General features: G+C 49.6%; 1 protein-coding gene across 1 annotated transcript; it reads left to right on the forward strand.

The window, feature by feature from the left end:
* Window positions 1-25527, forward strand: SNTA1 (syntrophin alpha 1). The gene is made up of 8 exons (XM_068524121.1): window positions 1-436; window positions 3770-3955; window positions 17917-18121; window positions 21286-21493; window positions 21643-21773; window positions 23740-23936; window positions 24648-24835; window positions 24920-25527. The coding sequence occupies exons 1-8, from the start codon at window positions 127-129 to the stop codon at window positions 25010-25012; spliced, it is 1518 nt and encodes a 505-aa protein (XP_068380222.1). The 5' UTR covers window positions 1-126; the 3' UTR covers window positions 25013-25527.
* Window positions 25528-26400: the final 873 nt, after the last annotated feature.

Here is a 26400-nt window from a genome sequence, read left to right on the forward strand (position 1 = left end):
GCCAGTGGTAGGGTGGCGGCTGGCCCAGCCGGGCCCCCCCTGCCCTCCGCCCTAGGTGCTGGGTTGGAGCTGGCCGGGCACTGCGAGGCAGGGCGAGCGCAGCGGCCCGGGGGCTCGGAGGCGAAGATGGCGTCAGGCAGGCGTGCCCCGCGCACCGGGCTACTGGAACTGCGCGCCGGGGAGGGCTCGGGGGCTGGAGGCGACCGGTGGCAGCGGGTGCTGCTCAGTCTAGAGGAGGACGCGCTGACCGTGAGCCCCGCCGACGGCGAGCCCGGCCCGGAGCCCGGTGCCCAGCGGGAGCCGGAGCCCGCGCAGCTGAACGGCGCCGCCGAACCGGGCGCCACGTCCCCGCCGCTGCCGGAGGCGCTGCTGCTCCAGCGGCGCCGCGTGACGGTGCGCAAGGCCGACGCCGGCGGGCTGGGTATCAGCATTAAAGGTGGGCGCGGGGCCACCGAGGGCACGGGTCGTGGTGTCTGTGGGACCGCCGAGGGCGCAGAGGTCGCGGGGGCTGGCAGCGTATTGAGGACATGGAGTTGGTTGACTTCTGTCTGGGGGTAAGGGCGTCTGAGAGAACAGAGGGAACCGAGGGCACCAGGAGCACCAAGGTCGGAGAGGGCTTTGAGGTCTCAGTCAGAAGGCACAGGTGTGGAGGGCGTTGGGGACTCACCAAGGACACGTGGGTGGGGAGTTCTGTGTGGAGGCAAAGAGATCTGAGACTGGTTGCCTAGTCTAGGGTTGCATGGCCATCAAGAACAACAACAGGGACCCCAGGAGAGCAAAGGATGGAGAAAGGAGACTGAGGCCTGGGGTGCTACTAGGGCAGGGAGGGGGAAGTCTTCAAGACACAACCGAGGTGGGAGGGAGGAGTAAGACCTGGAGTAGGAAGCATGGCTGGTGGGGAGATTGGAGACTAGCTGGAGGCTGGGTTCACAAACAGGGGGCCAGAAAGGACCTAGAAATCTGAGGACCTAGGAAGGCTGTGGACCTAGGTGAAGAGCCCTAACAGCTGGGTTTGAGTTTCCTGATCTGACCATTTCCACCTTCCACAGGATTGAGATGGGCTCTCAGCCCCCAGTACTGACAGCTTTCTTTAGGGGGCAGCCCAGACTGAAGTCCAGAATCAGCTGTGTGAACTTAGACAAGTAATTTCCCATCTCCGGACGTCAGTTTCCTCAACTATATAATGAGGGTAATGGTAGAATTGGGATGCTTCTATGAAAACAGGAGTCCAAAGTACTCACCGTGCCAACACATAGTAGGTGCCTGGAGAATTATGGCTGTTAGATGAGAGGAAGAATAGAGGTCACGAGAGACTCCCAAAGTAACTAACCTAGTGCTAAAAAACCTGCACACCCCAGCTGCTGGGTTCACCATTCCTTCCTGAAGGGGTGGGGATGGTGGTGACTTGGCTACCACTGTGTGCCAAGTGCTGTGCCCAGTACTCTAGGCTCATGATCCACTTCATCCTGGCAACAAGTACTAAAAGGTAGGAAGCATAATCCTCATTTAGTAGGTGAAGAAACTGAGACTCAGAAAAGTAAAATGATTTTCCCAGTATCACACAGTCAGTGAGCGACATAGCTGGGATTTGAACCTCAATTATCAGGCCCCTAGAGAGTGTCCAGAGGAGTCGGTTCTTCCCCATGGAAGGGCAAACTTCCATGCAGCCAACCAAAGGGATCTAAAAGGGGAAAATGGGAAAGCCAGGGAATGGGCACCAGTTTTGCCTTCAAACTCCAGCATGGGATAGGGCAACAGATCAATCCAGAAATTGTACACTCAATGTGTTAAAACAGGAAGGAACTTAGAGTTCATACAGAGTTCCATTTTGCAGATGGACAAACTGAGTCTTGGAGAGGAGGGGGACTTTCCAAGGTCACATAAAGTTACCTCCTAGCTTCATACTTCCAGGTGGGAGTAAGGGTACTTTTAGGAGGTGTCAGGGGGAATACTAGCTCCATTCAGTTCTTCATGTATGGAGACTGGGCTCCCGTTGCCATGTTGACCTTTCCTTTAGGGTCCAGCCCAGCCCAGGCATCCAAGAATAATCATGGATTCAAACTGAACTGAAGTCCCTAATTTCAGGCAGAAGAGGGCAGATAGATATGAATAGAAACTCCTTCCTTTCCTAGGTCTCAAGCTCTGTGTGGTGCAATGAACAAACTGTTGGGCCTGTGTGGGGGTCTGGAGAGGCATTCCAGTCCTACTTCTGCCACCAATTTGTTGGGTGACACTGGAATTATGACCTGGGCCACTTGTTCCTCATCTTTGAGGATGGAGCACTAGTGTGATACGTGAGGGCCTGACTTGCAGTCTACCATGGAGTTAAGAGTGTTGGTTCTGGAGCCAGGAGACCTAGGTTCAAATACTGGCTTTGCCACTAACCAGGTGGGTGACCTTGGGCAAGGGGCTTCTCTCCACACTTCAGTTTTCCCGGTAGGAATCTGAGCATGCCTGTGTGATTGGGGTGTTGTGGAGATGCAACGAGACAAGATTGAAAGTACTTAGCATGGTGTTATTACTGTTATTACTGTTTCTGATTTTAAAAGGACATTCAAGAATTTAGAAATAAAGCAATTGTGGTAAAATGTATTAGGTTTTTTTTTTTTTTTTTGGCTGCATTGGGTTTTTGTTGCTGTGGGTGGGCTTTCTCTAGTTGTGGTGAGCAGGGGCTACTCTTTGTTGCCGTGCATGGGCTTCTCATTGCAGTGGCTTCTCTTGTTGCGGAGCACGGGCTCTAGGTGTTCAGGCTTCAGTAGTTGTGGCACGTGGGCTCAGTAGTTGTGGCTTGCAGGCTCAGTAGTTGTGATGCACGGGCTTAGTTACTCTGTGGCATGTGGGATCTTCCCAGACCAGGGCTCGAACCCATGTCCCCTGCATTGGCAGGCGGGTTCTTAACCACTGCACCACCAGGGAAGTCCCCAGATAGGCTTTATTTATTTATTTATTTATTTATTTATTTATTTATTTATTTATGGCTGTGTTGGGTCTTTGTTGCTGCAAGTGGGCTTTCTCTAGTTGCCTAGTTACGGCGAGCAGGGGCTACTCTTTGTTGTGGTGCGCGGGCTTCTCATTGTGGTGGCTTCTCTTGTTGCAGTGCACGGGCTCTAGGCGTGCAAGCTTTGGTAGTTGTGGCTCGCGGGTTCTAGAGCGCAGGCTCAATAGTTGTGGTGCATGAGCTTAGTTGCTCCACAGCATGTGGGATCTTTCTGGACCAGGGCTCGAACCCGTGTCCCCTGCATTGGCAGGCGGATTCTTAACCACTGTGCCACCGGGGAAGTCCCCAGATAGGCTTTTGAAATCTCTAGACTTTAAGGCCTTGGTTTCTAGCCTGGATCCTAGGTTGTAAAGCTTTCTGATTGCTAAAGAGATCCTTTGTGGCCATAGCAATAGCTGACTTCTATCTTTATTCTTGATTAGAGGCTATCAATGCGTTCCCCCATTATGGGAAAATCGCTTAAAATCCAAAATAAAATTAAAAAAAGAAGTTACTGAAGCACCTTGTAAGTTACTCAAACACTGGTGAACACCCAAAACATTTAACCAAAAGATCCATTACAACATTATAAATCTAGAAAATGACTTGTAAGTATTATTAGTGTCCTAAACTTCTAAGGTTCTTTTCTGAGATCCTCTTTACTCTCCACTCCCCATTTCCCAGCACTGGGTTGGACACAGTGAGAGACCTTCAGAAGTAATTTTGCCTCGATGTGACTCACAAGTGTTGGAGTGTCTGCCTCAGTTTCTTCCTCTTTCCGTGCTTGTGCAGGGGGCCGAGAGAACAAGATGCCTATTCTCATTTCCAAGATCTTCAAGGGCCTGGCAGCCGACCAGACGGAGGCCCTCTTTGTAGGGGATGCCATCCTGTCCGTGAATGGGGAAGACCTTTCCTCTGCCACCCATGATGAGGCGGTGCAAGTCCTAAAGAAGACAGGCAAAGAGGTGGTGCTTGAGGGTAAGCATTGGGGACTCCAGGGGTGTTCAATTCTTCCCTACCTTCCCCAGGCCTCAAGCAGTGGGGGCTGGGAGGTGGGCAGGGTTGAAAACAGAAACAGAACTTGGGGATCTGCCTTGAGACAGCAGGGGTGGTGGCAGCAGAGCTGGCCCAGAGCCAGGCTGACCTGGCTTTCATTTCCTATCTCCCACTCTCTGGCTCTGTGGCCTTGGACGAGTCACCTCATTCCCCTGAGCCTTACTTTCCTCATCTGTAGGGCAGGGATGTAACTTCTGCCTTACTGGGTTGTGGAAGTAGGACAAAAGGTCCATGGCAGGCAGGATCTGCCACCCAGTGAGTGACTCGGGAAGAGAGGGGTGGGGACTGGCGAAGGGGCGGCTGAGATTCTTTCCTGAGGAACCAGGGGAGCTCTCAACTCTGAGTTCTCCTAAAACCCTGAGACCCATCTTGCTTTGGGAGAGGACTTGGCCTTTATGTAGCAGGACATCAAATACTTCCAGCTAGACTCAGAGAGGAGTATTATTTTGTGTGGGGGGGACTTGGTGGCTCCCCTCCACTATCCCGTCGCTGTGTGGTCTTAGATGAGACCTTGGCTTTCTCTGGGCCTCAGTTTCCCATAGGTTGTTACAGTCTCTTGCTGGGGTGGTCCCACTTCTGCCTTTTGCCAGCTCTGTCAGGAGGTTTCTGCTCTGCTCAGCCCTTTCATCAAACTCCACTCTGTGGGATAGGGAGGGTAGGAGGGAGATGCAAGAGGGAGGGGATATGGGGATATATGTATACATATAGCTGATTCACTGTTATACAGCAGAAAGTAACACAACATTGTAAAGCAATTATACTCCGATAAAGACGTTATAAAAACCCCAAAACCAAAACCCAAAAAAAACTCCACTCTGTCAGTTCCGGAAGCCATGGGGGCCTGAAGAATGTGTCTTTGGCTCCTGGCCCAGAACAGGCACATGGAGGTGGTGGGGGCTGATGGAGAATGCCATGGCCAGTGAAGCTGCGGAGCTGAGCCCTAGGCCCAGATCCTGATAGGTTGCCTTTGTGTCCCCGAAGGAGTCTCCAAGAGGCCACAGAGACAAACAGGCTCTGGATCCCTGGGTGATCTTTGGCATTCTTGACCTAAATTCTCTATCGTTTTGTTTTATTTTATTTTTACATTTTATTATCTATTTAAATGTACTGTGTGTCTATTTAAATGCTACTGTTGCATTTTTAAAATATATACTGAAAGCTGACTCTGCAATATTGGTCCCTAAAAGCTTAAGTGTATCAATCATATTTTAACAGCAAAATTAAATAACAAGATCACACATTAATGATATGGATATAGGAGACTTTCCCTCCCATATGCCTCATCACTTTGATATTTATAGCCAGTAATGCAGTTTAAACTGTTGAAATTCATCAAAATGTCATATTTTGGTTGACTTGAAAAACTCTTTTAGTCTCTGCTGTTTGAAAGTTTAGTCCATGGATGGTAAAATTTCTACTGTAGACACATTTCTAATCCACGCCAAGGTCCCCTTCACCTCCTCCTCTTTAGGTAAAGAATGTCTCTATCTGACTTCTCAGTGTGGATCATTCTGAGAGGGTAGCATCTCTGAGTGTTAGATGTTTGAAGCGCCTCCTGGTTTCGGGGCTAATAGCCAAGCCTTCTACCTCATTTACTCCATTCCTTCCTCACTAAAGCCAAGAAGCATTTCCAGAGACCTACTGTGTACCTGATTTGCGGAGCATTGGGTCAGAAGCTAAAGCAGACCTGGCCCTCCCTGAAGGAGCCCACCAGTGAGTTGAGGAGACAAAATATGAACACTATCTTCTCCACACAAACTATTTAAAAATCAGCGTCTAAAATCCTGTCTGCTCTGTAATTAATCTGGCCTTAGGCAAGACCCTCTTCTCTGGGGCTCAGTTTTCATATCTGTTGGGGTTAAGCTAGATCAGAGATGACCAACAGCTTTCATTTTGAGTGTTAGCTTCCTTGGTGGCTACTGAGAGTTCCATATTTGGAAAGATTGGGAGGTCTTATCTGGACTCAGCAGAAAGGAGCTGGAATTGATTAGCAATGTCTGCTGCACGTAGAGTAGGGAAGAGAAATACCATCCCAGGACTGAGGGTTTCCAGCACTTATGTTCTCTAAGACTTTTCATAGGGCAAGAGCTTTCCTTGGCAAACGCTGCCCCAGGCTGCTGGATGGAGCCTGGCCTGCCTCTTGCCCAGCATAGGATTTGGCACATGGTAGGCACTCTATAAATGTTAGTGACTCCCCGCCTGTCCTATAGCATTTATATAGAATTGGTATTATTTCCTCCTTAAATGCTTGGTAGCATTCTCCAGGGAAGCTACCTTTATAGAAAGGTGTTTTTGTTTGTTTGTTTGTTTTGCCACACCGCGCAGCATGTGGGATCTTAGTTCCCCTACCAGGGATCGAACCCTGGACCCCTGCAGTGAAAGTGCGGAGTCCTAACCACTGGACCGCCAGGGAATTCCCGATTTTAATGTCTTTAATAAGGCAATTTAGATGATCTGTTTTTTTTCTTTTCTTGGTAATTTATGTCTTGCAAGGAATTTGTCCATTTCATCTAAGTTGTCAAATTTTGTGGCATAAAGTTGTTTATAATCTTCTGGTATTTTTCCTCCCTTTTGGATGACAGCCCTCTCCTGCTTTCTCTTTCTCTCCTCCTCCCTTTGTACTGCTCTACTCAGTGGTTTCAAGGGGACTCTCAGTCTCGTGGGGCAGATAGCTGAGCAAACCTACCAGATCACCATCCTGTCATAGGTGCTGAGATGGGGTCTGCCCAGGGATTGGAGGAGGCAGGTGGTCAGGAAAGACTTCCTGGAGGAGGGGATGCTGGCACTTTATGAACAATAAGCAGATGTGGGTATGGGGTGGAGAAAGGGCATTCCAGGAAGGGGAGCTGTGTGAGCAAAACCACGAAGGGGTGAAATGACTTGACTTACCTGGGGAGTTGCCTGGGAAGTAATTCAGCTTTATCTGAGCCTAGGTGTGAGGAAGGGAATGGAGAAAGAGAGGGCTATTCAGACTGACAGATTCTGCAGGGCCTTGAGTGCCAGACTAAAGGAATTTGGAGGGAAACAGAGTGGTTAAAGGGTTTTCAGCAGGGGCTCACATGGTCAGCTCTGGGCTTTACAGCATCAACCTGGTTTGGAGGGAGACAACAGTAGATGCAGAATGGCAACAAAGAGGCTGGGGCCACAAGCAGGAGGGAGATGGTGGTGGTTTGACCTAAGCAGGTTTGAATAAAAGGAGGAGTCTCGAGGTTGTAGCCTTCTTGTTAGTTTTTTCCCAGCTTTTTCTTAGTTGAAGTCTCTCTCTGAGCTGCTCTCCAGCAGGCTTGTAGAAGGAGGTAATTCCATCCAAGGCAACAAACAGGTGGGGGCGAGCACTGGGGTCAAGACTCTTTGAATCGCACGGGTGATCTGAAAAGCCTGGAAGACATGAGGGATCTAGGATGCTGGGTTGTGACTGGTCCTTGAGATTTGGGGGAGTTTGTGGAGACTGGGCAGCTGCCCCAGTCTGGAGCCAGAGCTCCTGGAAGCCTCTCTGGGCTTAGGTTCCTCCCTAGCACCCAATCACTGGTCACGTTGTTCAGAACTTCCCCACCCTCATCCCACTTCTAAGACCACCTCCAAGGGCCCATGGCCTGTCCTTTGGATGTGAACTTGGCAGGGCAGCTGGGCATCTTTCCTGAGGTCTGGAGCTTGATGGGTACAGAGCTCCCTGAGAACATCCTAGAAGAAAAGATGTCACTAGCAAACTGCAGTTGCCAGCCAGAACCCTACTTCCCTGGCCTAAGTCAGGGGCACAGCTGGGTATCAGCAGCCCCAGCCTGCCCTCTAGACCTTTTCCTCTCTGAGGGCAGGAGTTTGCACAAGTGTCTTGAGCCTATTCTCAGCTATAGCGATGTATTTGTGACCAGAGTCTGGGCCCAAGCTGACAGCCAACACGCCTCTGTCTGCTGCTTAGAGAGGCCCATTGTGTGCAAGGATCTGGAAGCAGGGCCAGCCTGGGCCCTTGGAGACCAGGCCTGGGGGAAAAGGGAGGGACAGCCAAATGCCTCCCCTCCCTCCACCCCCAGTGAGGCTGACAAGACACAGGCAACTGGGAGCCTGTGATGCATTAAAAAATAATACTAAAGGACAAAAATGAATAAAGGCAATTTTAGTACTTTGTACAAAGTAGAGAAGGTTCACCCCACACAAAGATCAGGCTTTTAAAAGATACAGGCATAGAGTAGCATGTACATAAAAGACACAGAGAATAGTAGGAATTGCTATAATCCCCGTTTTACAGACAACGTCACCAAGATTTGTTAAGAATAAATAACTTTCTTCAAGTCATACAACTAATAAATTGGCTGATTCAGAATTCAAAACTAGGTCTGTCTGATTGCAGAGGCCACTATTGACTCTGCCTTGGATAATACCTACCTCTCATGGTTGTTTGCAACATAAAAAAATAATGCATGTAACGTGCTGGGACCAGTGTGTGCATAAGTAGGCACTCATTTATTTTATTTGCTATTTATAAGGATGAGACAATGCATTTGAGGTTTATGGCACAATTCCACACAGTAAGCGTTTGATAAATGTCAACCTTTGTCATCATCACGTCAGCAGCAGCATTTTTGTTTTCTCCAGTAAACTTGAAGGTCTCTGCAGGCAGGAATCATGTGTAGTTTGCCTCAGAGCCCCAAGCCTGGCACCAAGCCCAGCACACATTAGATGTTGGTGAGTTTGGGGGGGGAATGATCACCTAGGGGACATCCCTGACCCTTTCTACTTTGCCTTTAACCTCCTCAATTGCAGTTGACTTTCCTAAATGTTTAAGATGGGGCTCAAGGCTCAAGCTGGGCTTGACTGACTCCTGAGAGTTTCCACTGTGAGTCCTCAGAACTCCAGGGCCAGGCCCCTGCCAGCTCATTCCCTGGGAGATGGACACTGCCAGGTGTCCTGCCTGAAATTTGGCTCAATACATCACCACTATCAAAAGTGGGAGAAAACATTAATTTGGCTGCACACACATGCGGCTTAGGGCCATGTGATTCCCCACAGACAAAACTTGGCTTAATTCAGTCCTGGCCTGTTCCCTGGATCTTTGATTAAAATGCTTGTGGGGCTCTGGAGGCAGGTTTTGGCCTCAATTAGCTATGTGAGCTTGGCTGCTGGTGGTGGTGGAGGAAATTATAATGATAATGATAAGAATGTTAATAATAGTGATTTATGTGTGCTGTTTAATGAGCACCTACAGTGTGCTGGATACTGTGCTAAGTGCCTTCCATATGCTTTCTCGTTGCATCCTCAAAACCACCCTTATGATTCAAGGTACATTATTCATCCCATTGTACAGATGAGAACACTGAAACTCAGAGAGGTGAAGCTATTTGCCTGAGGTCACACAGGGGCAGAGATGGAATTTGAGGTCAGATCTGTCAGATGTCAAAACCCATATTCTTAAATATTTATACTGCACTGCAAGTCATGTCATCTCTGTGAGGCTCAGTTTATTTAATTTATTCAACTGTTAAATTGGGCAGTTTAACAATGGATCGGTCTCATTGAGTTGGTTTGATTAGGTGAAGATGTGTTAGTGAGATTTGAGCTTTCATGCTTGGTATATAGTAGGTGCTCAATAAGTGCTTCTTTCTCCCATTACTAAGATCCTAGTAGGCTTCCTGAGTTGATGAGGGCTTTATCTTTGAATCCTGGCTAAGATGGTTTGGAATGTGGTAGTGTGTAGATATACATATGGTTTTTTTTTTCAGTGTATTTTTTTTTTTTTTAACAGAAGTTTATTCTTAAATGTACAATATGTTCCAAGACAACACTTCATTCTAGCTATAGGTGGCAACAGATGTTATGGCAGAGAATCCAGATGTTTAAACAGGAATGGAATTAAGGATCATCATTGCCTCAGACACAAGGAACAGCTTACTTTTTGCCAGATTTCCTTTTTTTCAGATTTATTTATTATTTATTTATTTATTTAATTTTATCTTTGGCTGCATCGGGTCTTAGTTGCGGCATGCGGTATCTTCGTTGAGGCATGTGGGATCTTTTGTTGTGGGACACGGGCTTCTCTCTAGTTGTGGTGCGCAGGCTTCAGGGCGCGTGGGCTCTGTAGTTTGCAGCACACGGGCTCTCTGTGCGAGCTCAGTAGTTGTGACGCGCCGGCTTAGTTGCCCCGCGGCATGTGGGATCTTAGTTCCCTGACCAGGGATTGAACCCGTGTCCCCTGCATTGTAAGGCGGTTTCTTTATCACTGGCCCACCAGGGAAGTCCCTACCAGATTTCTTAATTCCACCTGTGGTCAGGGGGCTTTCCCCGGGGCCTTCGCTTTTAGCTCCTCAAGTTTCTTCTGCTCCTCCTCTGTTTCTGCTTGAATGCCTTATCTTCCTCGTCCATATCCTTGGCTTGCTTCTTGGGCTGCTTCAGGGGCTTCTTGCCACCTTTGTGGCCCAACATGGCACCTGCCGCCCCTTCCCCAGATCCTGGCGGTATATTTTTGAAAAATAGAGTTTAAAAAAATGTGAGAAGTAATATATGCTTAATTTAAAAAATACAAAACAAAACAGGAGAGTGTAAAGCAATTATCTTCTCATAGATTAATATTACCCATGGCTAATATTTTCACACACTTCCAGAGAAAGGTTTCCATATTTGTTTTTATCATGGAACAAGTTGAGGACCTCTTTCCAACTCAGCACATGTAACTCTGTTTCATTCTCTTTATTATTATTATTTTTTTTAATAAATTTATTTATTTATTTTTGGCTGCGTTGGGTCTTCGTTGCTGCGAGCGGGCTTTCTCTAGTTGCAGCTAGTGGGGGCTACTCTTTGTTGCGGTATGTGGGCTTCTCATTGCGGTGGCTTCTCTTGTTGCGGAGCACGGGCTCTAGGTGTGTGGGCTTCAGTAGTTGCAGCACGTGGGCTCAGTAGTCGTGGCTCGTGGGCTCTAGAGTGCAGGTTCAGTAGTTGTGGTGCACAGGCTTAGTTGCTCTGTGGCATATGGGATCTTCCCAGACCAGGGCTCGAACCCGTGTCCCCTGAATTGGCAGACGGATTCGTAACCACTGTGCCACCAGGGAAGTCCTCATTCTCTTAAATGGTTACATAATATCCCATTATTGGGATTCAGACATTCGTCTCACAAATATTTATTGAGCCCTTGCTCTATGCCAAGACTCGATGTGAGGCACTGGGGATATAGCCGTGAACGGGACTGAGTGGTCTGCCAGGAACTCAACTTCAAAAAAAAAAAAAAAAAAAAATTATTTATTTATTTGGCTGTATCGGGTCTTAGTTGCAGCATGCACGATCTTTGTTGACATGCAGGATCTTTTGTTGCAGCTCACGGGCTTCTCTCTAGTTGTGAAATGGTGCGTGGGCTTAGTTTCCCCACGGCATGTGGGATCTTAGTTCCCCCAGCAGGGATCGAACCCACGTGCCCTGCATGGAAGGCGGATTCTCAACCACTGGACCACCAGGGAAGTCCCGAGCTCACTTCTTGTATTTAGCAGCCCCTAGTCATGGGATTCAAGTTGCTCCTAGCCTCTTGTGCCATAGACAATGATGCCATGACCCCTGTATGCACCTGTGAACATTTATCTGAAGGGGATTCCTGCAAAGGGTATTGCAAGTTCAAAGTGTTCATGTGCCTTTAGGATCTTGATAGATGGTGCCCCCTATACTGCACAAAGGTGTGGAAGGTGAGATTTTATGCCCCAGAGTGTGGCAATCCAGGCAGCTCTGCTGCAAGGCCTGCCAGTGGCTGGGAACTATGTATAGTCCAGCCTTGCTAGACCAGTAGGACCTCAGAGATCATCCAGAGCCCGTTGGAATGCCGAGTCCTCTCCACAACATCCTGGGTGGGCAGGTGGGCAGCTTGGACTTGAATCCTCACAATGCCTTACTCAGAAAGCTGACATATGAGTGCCAATTATATAGGCAAGCAGACTGAGGCTCAGAGAGACCGTGGGACTTGCCAAGGCCTGATAGTAAGCATCAGGGCCTTCATTGAAATTTTTGTCTGTCTGTCTGTCTGTCACGACATCCTGTGCTCATCCCCTTATACTGTCATACTAAGAATAGCAGCAGAAATAATAACCACACTGCTATTTATTGAAGACCTATTCTATGCCAGGCAGGACAAAGTGCTTTACAAGTATTGAATCTCAGTATGTTAGGAGATAGATATATTTTACTCCCATTACAAAGATGAAGAAATAGAGGCTCACAGAAGTCAAGTCACTTGTCCAAGGTCACAGAGCAAGGAAGTTAAACCCAAGCCTGCCTCACTCTAGAGCCCAATTCAATGTTGTCTCCATCCTGAGAAGCCCCAGGCTTGTCAATATTCATTTATTTAACACATTTCTTATTCACTGATTACCTGGTATATGTCAGGTACTATTCTTGATGCTGGGGATACCCTAATAAGCAAGGAAACATGTCCCTGCCTTCATGGAACTGACATTTTGGTTAGAGGAGAGAGGCTGTAGACTAGTAAGCAAATGGATAGATCATGTAATTTCAGGCAGGGGCAAGTAAATGAGCACCCACTGAACAGACAAGGAACAGCTTGAGCTTAGGGGACAGGCTTCAGCCAAGTGTCAAAGCCAAGACATTCAGTCATAAACATTTTTTGAGCACTGGGATAAGTACTAGGGATACTGTGTTGAGCCAGAACAGATGTATCCCCTTCTCTCTGCAACACATATGTTCCCTCCCAATTGTCCTGGGCCAGGCAAATGGTCCTGCCTTGCCTCTGTTCCTTGCATTTCTAGTGGAATCTATTCCTGGCTCCTTGGGGTCAGGGCTGGCTTCTCTCCTTGGCAGAGCTGGCAATTGGGGCCTCTGGAAGGGGCAGGGTGTCCTGTGTCTGTTTCAGCTTCCCTGAGGAGGAAGGGCCCACGTATCTGCTTTACCAGGCTCCTGGGCCAGAGGTTTGGCTGGGGAGGGTGTGGACACCAGTTGGGTCTATCCTTGGGGTCTCAAGAATGCTGGCCACAGGGTCATGGTCCTGCCCTCAGCTCTCTAGGCCACTGCCTTTGGGCAGCCCCGCCCTGCCTGGTTGGGTGACTCAGGCAGAAATCAGAGCAGGGAGGAGGCCTCAGAGCTGGGCTATTTATGGCCACACTCTGGGGGCCCCAGCACCCCACCCCCACTCTGGGACAGGCTGATTGGTTGGTGAAATGCAAGCCCTGTTTCAGACACCATCTGGTGTGCTGTCCATCTATAGCATGTTCCTGTGGGAGAGGAGAAGGCGGACCCACTTCTGGAATGGCCTGGGTGAGCAGGGCCTCTCGTAGTTTCTCTGGCTTCAAAGCTGACAAACGTTCATTTGCTGAGCACGTAGCATTGGAGATCCCTGCTGGATTCTGGTGGGTACAGAGACGAGTCAGTCAAGGTCCCTGCCCTCACAGTGCTCCCAGCCTGGAGGAGAACACGGACTCCCACATGGACACATAGGGAAGTGGGATCTAGGGGACTGCGGAGGTGATGGGCGTGGAGGTTCCAGAGCGGGTATCTGGGAAGGTTTCCTAGAGGGGCGGTGTCTGAGCTGAGCCAGGACCTCCTGGGCTGTGGCACCTTCTCCCTCCTGCTGAACGAACCTGTCCTGCCCTGGCGTTCATTTCTCCATTCACAGAGCACTGACTCTGGGTGTGAATCAAGCCCCGTTTCTGTCCTCTAGGAGCTCCCAGTTTGGTGCGAGAGACAGCCCCAACACACAAAATCACAACAGAGTTCTAAGTGTGGGCAGAACCTGTGTCATATGTTTTATATCATCTTATTTAATTCTAACGTCTCTCTGAGGTGGACATCATTATGCAGGTTGAGGGCCAGAGAGGTGAATTACCTCGTCCATGGTCACATAGCTAGGCAGAGCTGGAATTCAAATCCTAGAGTGCCTGTCTCCAAACCATGTACTAAGGGCATTCTGTGCAGGGAGAACTGCATTTTTAAAGGCATTTGGAAGCCCCTACAGCTTCTGAGAGCTCTGAGGAGGTCAGTATAATTGGATTAGAGGGCGAGATTGGGGATGTGGCAGGAGGTAAAGCCAGCAAGGTAGGCAGGGCTCAGGTCCTGGAGAGCCTTGCAGTTGGGTGAAGGGTGCAGGGAGCCAGAGCATGGCTTTGAGCAGGGGAGGGATGTAGTTAATTATAGTAGGGAGATATATCAGTTGCAGCCTGAGTCGGAGTGGGGGGGAATGGGTGGGTGCTGTATTAGTTAGGATGCTTTTGTCTGCAAGTAACAGGAACACAATTCAAAGAGGTTTAAACATTGAAGAAAATATGTGTCTTCCAGAATACGTAAAGTCAGCATGGCTCCAGGGTAGATTAATTTAAGGACTCACCATCCTCACTGTGTGGACCCCAATCCTGGGGTCAAAGTGACTATCATCGCTTTAGGACCAACTCCCCCCTCCCAGCAACTTCTGAAGGCTAGAGAGGAAGGGAAGGGAGTATATTTTCCCTCACAGCTCATTGGACAGAATTGTATCATCTGCCCCTTTCTAAGCTAATCACAAGCAAGAGGGATGGAATGATCATGATTCGCTTTGACCAGTCAAGATTTTCCCCCTGGGCTGGGGAGAAGCCCAGCCTTTTGGGCTCTGGGTTCTGTTAGCAAGGAGAAAAAAAGTAGGGGAATGGTTTGGCTGTCAGGTAGGCTGTGATGTGTCCCAACCTCTATCGCCCCTTGAGACATAATCCTGGGGTAAGTCATTGCTGTAATGGTGAGGATGAGTCATTTTTCGTCTTAGTTCCCAATCTTCAGACCTAGGCTTAGTTCTTTCTAAACAATCTGCTCTTGTTTTCAATATAACTTCTCTTCCAACCCCAATAGGGCTTGTAACTCCCTCTCACTTTCACCCCTGTTTGCCTTGGATCCTATCTGAACCTCAGGGGCAGTCTCCTGCAACAGAAATAGCTTCTTATGTGGTTCTTCCAGGGAGCTGGACCAAGAACTGCTTCCCCACCCCTTCCTGGTCTGTCCGCTCACAGACAGAGCATACTGACTGGGCCTTGACTGCAGACATCAGATGTCTAGCAAGCCAGATGGCCATGGGGGTAGAGGTGGCTGAGAGGAGAGGAAGAGAGGCCGCCCAAGGGCTAGCAGGCATAGGTACTATTCAGTAGGGCAGCAGAGGGGCCAGCCTGGCTGGGAGAAGAGAGACCAGTGCTCGGGCAAGACTTTTAACCACCTTGATGTACACACTGTCCTTTTAGCAGCTCATTTTAGAGATGAGGAGAATTGGGAACTCATCAGAATTGGGAACAGTCCAGATGCTGGGACAGATGTGGCAGACACTACTGGTTGTCTGCATTCCAACCATTTCCCCTTCTTCCATGCTACCAGAGCCTGATTTAATTGGGTGGGAATATGCTCAGCCCTAGAGGCTGAATTGTGATTGGTCTAAATAAATCATGACTATTCACTCTTACTAATGATTTGCTAGAAGTTGGCATGCAGCCCAGTCAGGCCAATGAGATATAAGGCTTCATGGAAATATTTACCTCTCTGATAAGAGGGAGATGTGAGGAGACAGCCCTTTTTCTGCCTGCCTCCTCCCTTCTTGCTTTGGGTTTTGTCATGTAAGGAATGATTAGCTTGAGCCTGTTGCAGCCATCCTGTGGTCATGAGGGGAAGGCCAGAGAATGGCAGAGATCCAATGGCAGAGATGCCTATCCAGGATCCAATGTCACTGAGCCACTGAACCAATCCTGAAATTGCCTTCCTCTAGACTTCTTGTTACATGAAATCATAAATATCTTTATTGCTTAAGGCACTGTTATCATATATTCTATTATTTGCAGCCAAACTCAACTAATTGATAGAGTAAGAATGCCAAAATGTTTTATTATCAGTTAGCTTTAATTGATTGGCAATGGCTGCCATAGAACACTATGATTGATTTGTGATGGCTTCCTTGAGCAAGGGATAAACAAGTGGTAGCTCAAGTGTCACATGTTTACCATCCCAGTCCTACCTAGGGCCAGTCCAACACCTGGCACATATTAGGTGCTCAAGAAAACTGACTTGTCTCTGAAACTCTTCTCCCACCAAGCCTTCTCAGATCAACCCTGTCATTACGTTGCCTTTCACTTCTAGCTGCCCTTTGTTACTGACATCTTCCTTTTGTCAAAAGGCATGGAATCCAGGCCCCAATCAAGACTCTTTTGGTTGCAAATATCATAACTCCTGTTGGGATGGCAGTCCGACTTTCTAAATGAGGAGTATCAGAAGCCAGAACATTAGCAGATGCCTGGCAGGGCTTTCCCCTGTCTCTCAACATGCATCTCCACTGATTTTCTCTCCCTACAAATCAGCTCTCTCTTCTTCTCTGTCCTCACTGCAGAAGGTGGTTGCCCCTGTAGCTTTCAAGTGTGTTCAAGACATTAGTGTAGGATCTCTCAACAGTATCAATTTGGGTAGCCTAGTGTGGGTAAGGGGTTGACCCCTGGTCCAGCTAGCATAGCCAGGAGAGCAGGATCACATATCAGAACATGACTTTATGGGTCAGTTGGGCAGAGGAACTGAATAAAAAGTTCAGTTCCTCTGAATTTTGTACCAGCCACATTTCAAGTACTCAATAGCTACATGCGGCTAGTGGCTACTGTGCTGGACAGTGTATATAGAGAACATTTTCATAATCATAGAAATCATTGTCTCTGTTGGACAATGCTATTCTAGAAGGAGTCCACTATACTCACTCAGCGATGACTGGTCAGAGCTAAGAGGGCCTCTAGACATCTATATTGGTTAGGGTACAAGTTGTGCTGCTGTAACCAGATCCCCATAAAATACTATGGCTTAAATATAATAGAAGCTCCTTGCTTTCTTAGGTAACAGTTCAAGTCTGACGTGGCAGTCCAAAGTCTCAGCATCCATTTATTTCTGTTTGTTAGTCAGCCTTTTAGAGTGTGGCTCATGTTCTCCTGGTCAAGATGGTGCCCCACCAGTTTGTGTTCTAGCCAGCTCAACCTGTCAAGCGAAAAGACAGGGAAAGGAAGGGCGTGCCCCTTTCTTTTTTCTTTTAAATAAATAAATGTATTTATTTATTTATTTTTGGCTGCACTGGGTCTTCACTGCTTCGCACGGGCTTTCTCTAGTTGTGGAGAGCAGGGGCTACTCTTCGTTGGGGTGCGTGGGCTTCTCATTGCGGTGGCTTCTCTTGTTGTGGAGCACGGGTTCTAGGTGCGTGGGCTTCAGTAGTTGCAGCACGTGGGCTCAGTAGTTGTGGCACATGGGCTTAGTTGCTCTGCGGCATGTGGGATCTTCCCAGACCAGGGCATGCCCCTTTCTTTAATGGGCAGAACTTGGTAGCTGCACACATCTCTTCTGCTCTCATCCTATTGGCCAGACTTGGTCACATGGGCACTTATAGCTGCAAGGGAACCTAGAAAATGAAGTCTTAAGCTGGAAGTTTATCACTATCTTGGAGGAAAATTAGCAGCCTCCACCACAGGACTATCTCATGCAGCCCCTCCTTTTTGCAGATGAGAAGACTGAAGAGATAGAGGCAAACAATGGGACAGTGGCAGAGCAGTCACATCTTCTGACTCCCGGTGCTCTCTCACTGCCTTGCTGCAGCTGTTGCCAATTCCCTTTAAGCAGCCATCCTGAAGCTCTAAACACTTAAACTTATGTGGTTAGAACTTAGTTATGTGGCCACACCTAGCTGCAAAGGAGGCTGGGAAATGCAGTCTTTCTTCCAAGTGGCCATGTGTCTATAAACCAAGGGAAAAGTGAGAGAATGGATGTTGGCATGCATCCAGAATTTTCTACCATGCTGCCCTGTCTGAGACTTTAGCCTAGAGGAGGATAGTGATAGTGGACATAAATTAAACTTTTAATGAATTAGTGACAATTGTGATGTGTGCTACGTGGGAGCCCATGTCACAGTGGTAACTGCTGACCTCTCCCCTAACCAGTCAAGTACATGAAAGAGGTCTCACCATATTTCAAGAACTCTGCCAGTGGGACCTCGGTTGGCTGGGACTCGCCTCCTGCCTCACCCCTTCAGCGGCAGCCTTCCTCCCCTGGCCTCCCACCCCGGGACCTCCGTGATGCCAAACACATGTCCTTGAAGATGGCATATGTCTCGAGGAGGTGCACCCCCACTGACCCAGAGACCAGGTAAGCCTGATGTAGGGGGCAACTCAGACAGACATGCCCTTGTGTTAGGTAGTGGGGCCAAAGGAAAGATTTCCTTGTGTTGCAGTGACAAGCACGATGCTCAGACATAGTAGGTGCTTAAGAAATGTTTGTCGAATGGATGCAAGGGTGAAGTTATGGGGATGATGGTGTGCTTTGCTTCTCTCTTCTCCCTCTGGGCAGTTCACATCTGAGGAGGAGCTTGGTCTGCGAAGGAGCCCTGGATTCCAGTCTTGGTTCTCCTTGAACTAGTCCCTTTTCTTTACTAACCTTTAGATTCCCCTTTGTGAAACAAGGATATCGGACTCAGTGATCCCCTGAAGTCTCTTCCAACTCTGCTGAGGTTCTGAGATGTCTGGTAACATTTGTGTCAGGGCCGTGGAAGGTTACCGTCCCTCACATCTGCGCAGCCTTTAACACCGATGATAAGATTGATACCAGCCAACATTACTGAATGTTTATCACGCACAACTTAATTTAACTATCACAGCAACCCTACAGGCAAAGTCCTATTATTTCACCACCACTTTGTAGATGAGGACAGAGAGAGGAAGTAACCTGCGCAAGATCACACAACCTGGAAGGGATGGAGCTTGCCTCATTCTAGGTAGCCCTCCCTGCTTCAGAAGCTTCAGGTGCTTGAGTGATGATGGTGGTGAATGCAGTCTATGTTGATTAAATGCGGTGTGCAGTATCGGGGTGGTGTGTGTGTGGCTTGGGCATAAAAGGCTTGTGCTGTGGGTCCTAGTTACAGCTGAGGTTCAATGCCAGGCCAATGCCCAGCGTTGCCCTGAAGGGCTGATTAATGTTCCGTATCCATATCTCCTGGCCCTACTTGGTGCCCCAGCCCCAGCCTGCCCCCATGAGGCAAGAACTAGTGATTCACAGGTCACTTACAGGTGCTCCACTAAAGGGGCCTTCTGTATTGGGTGAAGGTGAGGTGGTATCAGTCCTTCCTGAGACTCATAGAACTTTAGGTTAATTGTGGATCCCAGCCTGATCCCAGACATCACCTGAAGCATGTGTGTATGTGTATTTCTACGTGTGTGTACATGTAGATGGCATTTAAATGCAAGTGTTTGTGTGTATATGTGAGCATTTGCACGGGCAGGGGTGTAGGTTTGTGCATATGTGTTTGTGTGTTTGTGTTAATATTTGTATGTGTATACGCATGTATGTACATGTGCCTGATTTGTGCACATATGTGTAACTTGAATATACCTGGGTTTCCATATCAGCACAATATCCCAGTCAAAGGAACACAATCTGGTAACCAAAATGTAATGAAAAATATTTCAAACTTTTACTTAGTGTTAGGATTACATTGGGCTGCAAGTATCAGAAACCCCAGCACGAAATGGCTTAATAAATGAGGAGTTAATTTTTCCACATGTTTAAAAAAGAGTCTAGCAGTCAGCTGTGTAGGCTGCTGTTGCTGCTCAAGAATGCCCTCAAGGCATCAGGCTTCCAGCTTCTTTTTTTTATTTTTATTTTTTTAATTTTTTTTTTCGGCCGCACCACATGGCTTGCGGGATTCTAATTCCCCGACGAGGGGTTGAACCCGGGCCCTCGGCAGTGACAGTGCGGAGTCCTAAGCACTGGACTGCCAGGGAATTCCCCTTCTGCCATCTTCATTGTGGATTTTCTTCTTCCTGGAAGCAGGATGGTGGCTGCATCTCCAAGCATGTGTCCATATTCCAGACAGGAAGAAGGCAAGGGACAAAGGAACTTTTCTCCTGGTATTTTGTTCTATTGCTGCATAACAAGCCATCCAAAAATTTAGTGGCTTAGAAGATAACAGTTTATTATTTTTCACAATTCTGTAATCTGGGCTGGATCAGCCGGCCAGTTCTGTTCTATGTGGTATCTGCTGGGCATGGAAGTCCAAGATGGCTGTTTCACCCACGTGCCAGCTGGGGTGGTTGGAACAGCTAGAGGCTGGCTAAGCATTCCTCTTTCAGTATGACCTTTCTATATGGCTAGCTTGTTCTTCTCAGGGTGGGTGGCCTCGGGCTAGTTGGATTTCATGATGGCTTGGGAATTCCGGAATGGCACTTCTGCCACATTTTATTTGTCAAACCAAGTCACAAGGCCAAGTAGAGGAGAAAGAAGCTTCACCTCTTGATGAGAGAGGTGCACCGTGTGTATAGGGAGGGATGAATTTGGTGGAGGCCACCTTTGGAAACTAACTACCACAGCTGGAAACGCTTTACCTTTCATTTAGGAAGGGACACCCTCCCCAGAGCCTTCTCTCTCTCGTCGGTCAGAACTGGGTCGATGGCCAGGGCTAGCTGCAAGAGAGCTCTGTAGTGGAGGAAGGCAGAGGCGGAGGGCATTGGAACGGATGTGTGTGAGCCGTTCTCCAGTTTCTGCCCCACTTCACTGTTTACGGAAAAGCCAAAGGGCAGTGAATCTTTAATGCCCCACAGAACATTTGAAAGTCCTCTCCCTGTCACTAACTCCTCTTGTACTTCCCTGAAACCTTTCCCACACTTACCTCTGTGGCTTTTTGTCTCCCCGCCCTTTTCCCTTCTCCATTCCCCAGCTCTTTTTTTTTTTTGCCACACCGCGGATCTTAGTTCCCCAACCAGGGATCGAACTCGTGCCCCCTGCATTAGAAGCGTGGAGTCCTAAGCATCAGACTGCTAAGGAAGTTCCCCCGCCCCCCACCTCTTTTTATGTAGACCATCTCAGGCTACTAAGCCTCTTCAGTTGCTGTGTCCACACCCCTACCCCGTCAGTGCGTTACTTTGGTTCTGCACCACAAAGGAGAACCTGGGAGATGGCCCAGCAAGACAGTCCTTCTCCTTAGAAACCAGGAAGGACAGGGCAAAATCATGAATCCTTGCACAGTGATAATTTTGGCCCCCGTCACACATGTTTGGGTGTGTGTGTATTTGTGTGTAATGCCTATGTGTGTGTGTGTGAGATAGTCTCTTATCCTTAGATAAGATAGATAAGCCCCATGAGGCTCCAACAACTGTGGCTGGAGCCCTGCAGTGAGTGTCGCTCCTGATTCTGTCATGGGCATCCCCTGTGGTTTCTTCTGGCTTTGTGGTAGATGGGGTTTCTTGGGCCAGATTTCAGGGTTGGGTACCTGCAGCCCAGTGGACGGGCCCTCCCCTCCACCTCATTTGTGCCTGCAGGTATCTGGAGATCTGTTCAGCAGATGGCCGGGACACCCTCTTCCTGAGGGCTAAGGATGAGGCTAGCGCCAGGTCGTGGGCAGCTGCCATCCAAGCCCAGGTCAACGCTCTGATGCCCTGGGTCAAGGACAAGCTGCAGGCGCTGCTGTCAGCCACCAGCACAGCCGGGAGCCAGGACATCAAGCAGATCGGCTGGCTGACTGAGCAGGTGCCTGCAGGGCCCGGGACCTGTCCTCCCCCCTCTTCCCTTGTCCTGGAGCTGACCCAAATCCCATTGCCCCTCACTGCCTCACCCCGCCCTGGCCCTCTGACCTCTCCCCTCTCCGTCCCTCCTCACTGCTGCCTTGCCCCCTGCAGCTGCCCAGTGGGGGCACAGCACCCACCTTGGCCCTGCTGACCGAAAAGGAGCTGCTCCTCTACTGCTGTCTCCCCCAGACCCGTGAGGCCCTGAGCCGGCCGGCCCGTACTGCCCCGCTCATCACCACCAGGTATCTGCGGACAGGCAGGACTGTGTGTCCCACCCGGAGTTTGGGGTGTGATGCTTTAGATGGACCTCAGAAGCTGGGGACTCCAGCTCCATCCTGCCCTGAGTTATTCCCCAGGTGGCCTGAAGCGAGTCTCTGCCCTGTCTGGGCCCTGGTTTCCTCATCTGTAAAATGGGGGCTTGGAACAGAAGGATATTAGGTCCCACCAGTCACTCATTCATTGATGCCTACTCTGCCCAACCTTGTGCTGTGTGGTTCAGGAGACAGAGAGTCCCCAGAGGCTCTGCCCTCGGGGAGTCCCCAGCCTGGCAGGGGAGACTGACCCGGAAACAGCCTTTACGACGCAGAGTTGTAGGAACCACTTAACTCTACCTGGCCTGGTGGGGGAAGTCTTCGGGAAGAAGGTGACATTTGAGCTGGACTTTGACAGATGAGTAGAAGTTTGCTATTTAAGAAAGGCTGGAAAAGCGTCTCACACAGAGGGAACAACATAGTCAAAGGTCCAGAGGCATGAAGGGCTCTCACACGTTCATGGAGCTGTGAGTGTGCTATAACCAGTGTGTAGACTCTCTGCAGGAAATGGAGAGAAATGAGGCAGGGAGTTGGCAGGGCCTGATCTCGTGGAGCCTCTATTGGCTGGAATGTTAGCCTTATCTTAAGAGCTGGGGCAGAGTTGAAGAGTTTTAGCCTGGGAGTGAGGTGGCTCTGGGTTGTGTTTTAAAAGAATCCATGTTGCTGCCACCTGGAAAATATGCTGGAGGCTGGAGGCGGGGGATGGGAGCAGTCATGCAGGAGAGCTGGTGGAGGTGGGTGGAGGCAGCAGATGGAGAAGAAAGGCTGCATTTGCATTGGAAAACACATGGGTGGTAAAATTAACCAGGCTTAGTACTCACCAGATGGGGAGGGTGAGGGAGGTGTCCGGATGACGGGAGGTTCAGAGCTCGTGTCTGGGGGAGCAGTGGGACTGGGGGTGGGAGTGCAAAGGGGGGAGGTCAGAGCAAGACGCTGAGTTGAGTCCAAAGTGTGTGAGGGACAGGTAGGGAGCTTGGGTAGGAAACTTGGAGACTTGTGGGTCTGTAGTTTAGGGCTGCAAAGTAGGGGACTGGGTATCAGAAGCAGCTCCAAGGGGGAATGAAGCTACAAGAGAAAGTATGTGGAGTGAGGAGCAAAGAGGGCTAAGGGACAGAACTCTGGGGTCTGCTGCCCAGAGAGGGGCATTGAACTGCCCAAGGTTACGCAGCAAGTGAGAATCAAGCTGCGGGGTCTGGGTCCTTGTTGTCCATGTCTCCTCACTCTGGGCTGGGCTCTGGCATACGTGTCAGGAGCCTGCTGCCTACTAGGGATAAGCAGGTCATGAGTTGCCTGCCTAATTAAGTGATTCATTAATTCAGGTCACAAATGTTTACTGAGCACCTACTATATGTCAGGCATTGTTTTAGTTGCTGGGAATATAGTGGCGAACAATTAGACAAAAATTTGTACCCTAGATGATATTCTGGAGAAAAAGACAAAAGCCAACCGAAACAGTGAAAAGTAATTATAACTTCTGGTACCATAAAGAAAAGTAAGGCTAGTGAGTGATAGGGAGGGGTGCCGTTTTAGACAGAGAGGTCAGGGAAGGCTTCTCAGAGGAGACGGCACTTGAGCAAAGGTGTGAAGGAAGTGAGGGAGAGAGCAATGCAGGTAATCAGGGAAGAGTGTGCTCGGCAGAGGGAACAGCAGAGGTGCTGAGGCAGGAGTGTGCTTGGCGTGTCTGAAGACACCAGAACGGCTGGAGCCGAGGGGGCAAGGGGAAGGGTGGCAGGAGATGGTCTCCTGTGAGTCAATCAGTGGCTGTCTGGAAGTCCTGTCTCCACATTAGGTGGTAAAGGAGTCGCAGGGTCCCTTCCCAGGTAACCACCCCCGTGGCCCAGAACTACCTCCCTGCTGCCTGAGGCCTCATGCTTAGCCCTCTGCCCCCTGCCCCCAGGCTGGTGCACTCAGGCCCCTCCAAGGGCTCCTTGTCCTACGATGCAGAGCTCTCTTTTGCCCTGCGCACGGGTACGCGCCGCGGTGTGGACACTCACCTGTTCAGCGTGGAGTCACCGCAGGAGCTGGCTGCCTGGACCCGCCAGCTGGTGGATGGCTGTCACCGGGCTGCTGAGGGTGTGCAGGAGGTGTCGACAGGTGGGCTGGGTGGATCTGGGAGTGCCTTTCTGGTAACGAGCCTCTTATCCCCAGGGGCATTCAAGTTTCCTTCTTTAGGGTGCTTCAGGAGGGGGAGAGAGAGTGGGATTTGGGGTCTCTGAGGGCCCTCTGTTTTGGATGTGCAGGTGCCCTGGTAGGTAGTGAGACTCTTTTCCCGGGGGTTTTCTTGTGCCGGCTTTGTGACTCTGCTGGTGAGGATATGAGAGATGGCACTTGGAGTAGGATTGCCAGAAAAAATACAGGACACTCACTTAGATTTGAATTTCAGGTAAAACAACAAATATTTTTTTGGTCTAAGTATGTCCAAATGATCCATCGCTTATCTGAAATTCACATTTAACTGGGCAAGTCTACAGGCCTCTAAGGTCTCCAAAGGCCATGCTTGGTGGGTCTGCTGATGCCTTTATAGGGAGTGGGCCTCCTGTCCAAAGCAGAGTTGAAGCTCCCCCTTTCTACCTTTGCTGCTGGCAGTGGGGCTGGCAGTGGGGTATAGGTTTTCTGCCTGCTCATCCTTCTGTATTTCAGAGTGTGGGTGACTCTGTACAGGGTGGGTGTACAAATGGCATTGACAGTGAGCCTCCCATCTCCAGTGGCATTCAAGTTCCGCTTTTGGAGCTGCCAGTGGGGATTGGAGGTAGGGCTTGCGGTCTCTGAGGTGTCGCTGTGCCCGTGCCCACACCCTCCCCACAGCCTGCACATGGAACGGCCGTCCCTGCAGCCTCTCTGTGCATATTGACAAAGGCTTCACACTGTGGGCGGCTGAGCCAGGTGCGGCCCAAGTTGTGCTGCTCCGACAACCCTTTGAGAAGCTGCAGATGTCCTCGGACGATGGTGCCAGTCTCCTTTTCCTGGACTTCGGGGGCACTGAAGGAGAGATTGTGAGTGGAGGGGCTGGGGGGTGATGCTGTCCTGGGGCCCAGGCTGGATGGGGCTCCTGACCCTTCTCTCCGTCCACCCTGCAGCAGCTGGACCTGCATTCATGCCCCAAAACAATGGTCTTCATCATCCACTCCTTCCTCTCGGCCAAAGTCACCCGTCTGGGGCTCTTAGCCTAGAGGTCGTCAGATGCATTAGCCCTGAAGAGGGGGTGTCCACCACATGGCCTGACCTGGCCCTCCGCTGATTGCCTGCTTACCACTGGGCTGAGGGAAGGGAGAGGAAAGGAACAAGGAGGCAGAGACCCAGCCCCTGAGAGAGGCTGGGACCCAGACTCAGGACACAGTGGATCCTGCCGGTGACGTGGTAGCCTCCCTGCTGCTCCCCCCACCCACACCAGTGCCTTTTGTGGAGAGATATTTTGTGTACGCAGAAGCCATTCCGAGCCCGGGACCTGCCCCTCTGGGGATCTTGACCCTAGCTGACAACTGCCAGGCCTCCTAGGGGCCCCTAAACTGTCCCCAGAGGCCCCACCTGAAGCTGGAGTTCCCTGGGGTCTGTGTCAAGAGAAAGAGGGGGAGCCTTTCTGTTCATTTCTCCCATCAGCTCTACCACCTTGAGGCATCTGGTTTTTCTCTTCATCCTCTCTCTCTCATCCTTAGTCTCGGATAAATAAACAGCCTGTGAGTACATAGGCAGCCTGGCCCAGTGTCTGTGGTTTGTACCTTGGCCTGTGGGTGCTGTAGTGGCCCCTGTAGTCCCAAGATGGAGCAGACCCAGGACTGGAGCCCCTTTCCCTAGAGAAGAGCAGACCTTTAACCACAGGGCCAAAAAAAGAGTCTATTGGTTATCTACTATTGCATAACAAATTACCCCCGAATTTCACAGCTTAAAACAGTGAACATTTATTCTTTCAAGTTCTGTGGATTAGGAATTTGAGAGGGGCTAAGCTGGGTTGTTCTTGTCTCAGGGTCTTTCATGAGGTTATAGTTAAGGTGTCTGCTGCACTCATCTGAAGGCTTGACTGGGGCTAGAGGATCTGTTTCCAATATTTCTCACTTATGGATGTTGGCAGGAAGCCCTAGTTCCTCACCACATGGGCCTAATTATAGGGCTGCTTGAGTGTGCTCATGACAAGGCGGTTGGCTTCCCCCAGAGTGAGTGACACAGAAGAGAGAACCAAGAGGGGTCCACAATGCCTCTTATCACCCAGTCTTGGATGTCACATACTGTCACTTTTGCTTTATTCTATTCATTAGAAGTGAGTCACTAATCGCAGCCCACGCTCAAGGGGAGGGGAATTAGGCTCCACCGCTTGAAGAAAGGAATGTCAAAGAATTTGTGGACCTATTTTATTTATTTATTTATTTAAACTTTTTTTTGTGTGGACCTGTTTTAAAACCATCATAGAGAGCCTCTTGCTCCTTTCCTGCAGAAGGGAGGACGCTTGGAGTGTGCTTCGTGGAATGTTTCTTTGGAATCTGTACCATGCAGCTGGCTGCATATGAGCCCCAGTTGCTTGCGTTGTCCAGAAAAATTACCGTGATGACAGTAACGATAGCTTACA

This window comes from Eschrichtius robustus, chromosome 16 (assembly GCF_028021215.1).
Source record: "Eschrichtius robustus isolate mEscRob2 chromosome 16, mEscRob2.pri, whole genome shotgun sequence".
In the NCBI taxonomy this organism is placed as follows: Eukaryota; Metazoa; Chordata; class Mammalia; order Artiodactyla; family Eschrichtiidae; genus Eschrichtius; species Eschrichtius robustus.

Excerpts from the sequence above, each read along its gene's own strand:
- SNTA1 (XM_068524121.1), top strand. The coding sequence starts at position 127 with ATGGCGTCAGGCAGGCGTGCCCCGCGCACCGGGCTACTGGAACTGCGC. Across the intron at positions 3,956-17,916 it reads CAAAGAGGTGGTGCTTGAGG|TCAAGTACATGAAAGAGGTC; the intron begins GTAAGCATTGGG and ends TCCCCTAACCAG. Across the intron at positions 24,836-24,919 it reads GGGGCACTGAAGGAGAGATT|CAGCTGGACCTGCATTCATG; the intron begins GTGAGTGGAGGG and ends TCCACCCTGCAG.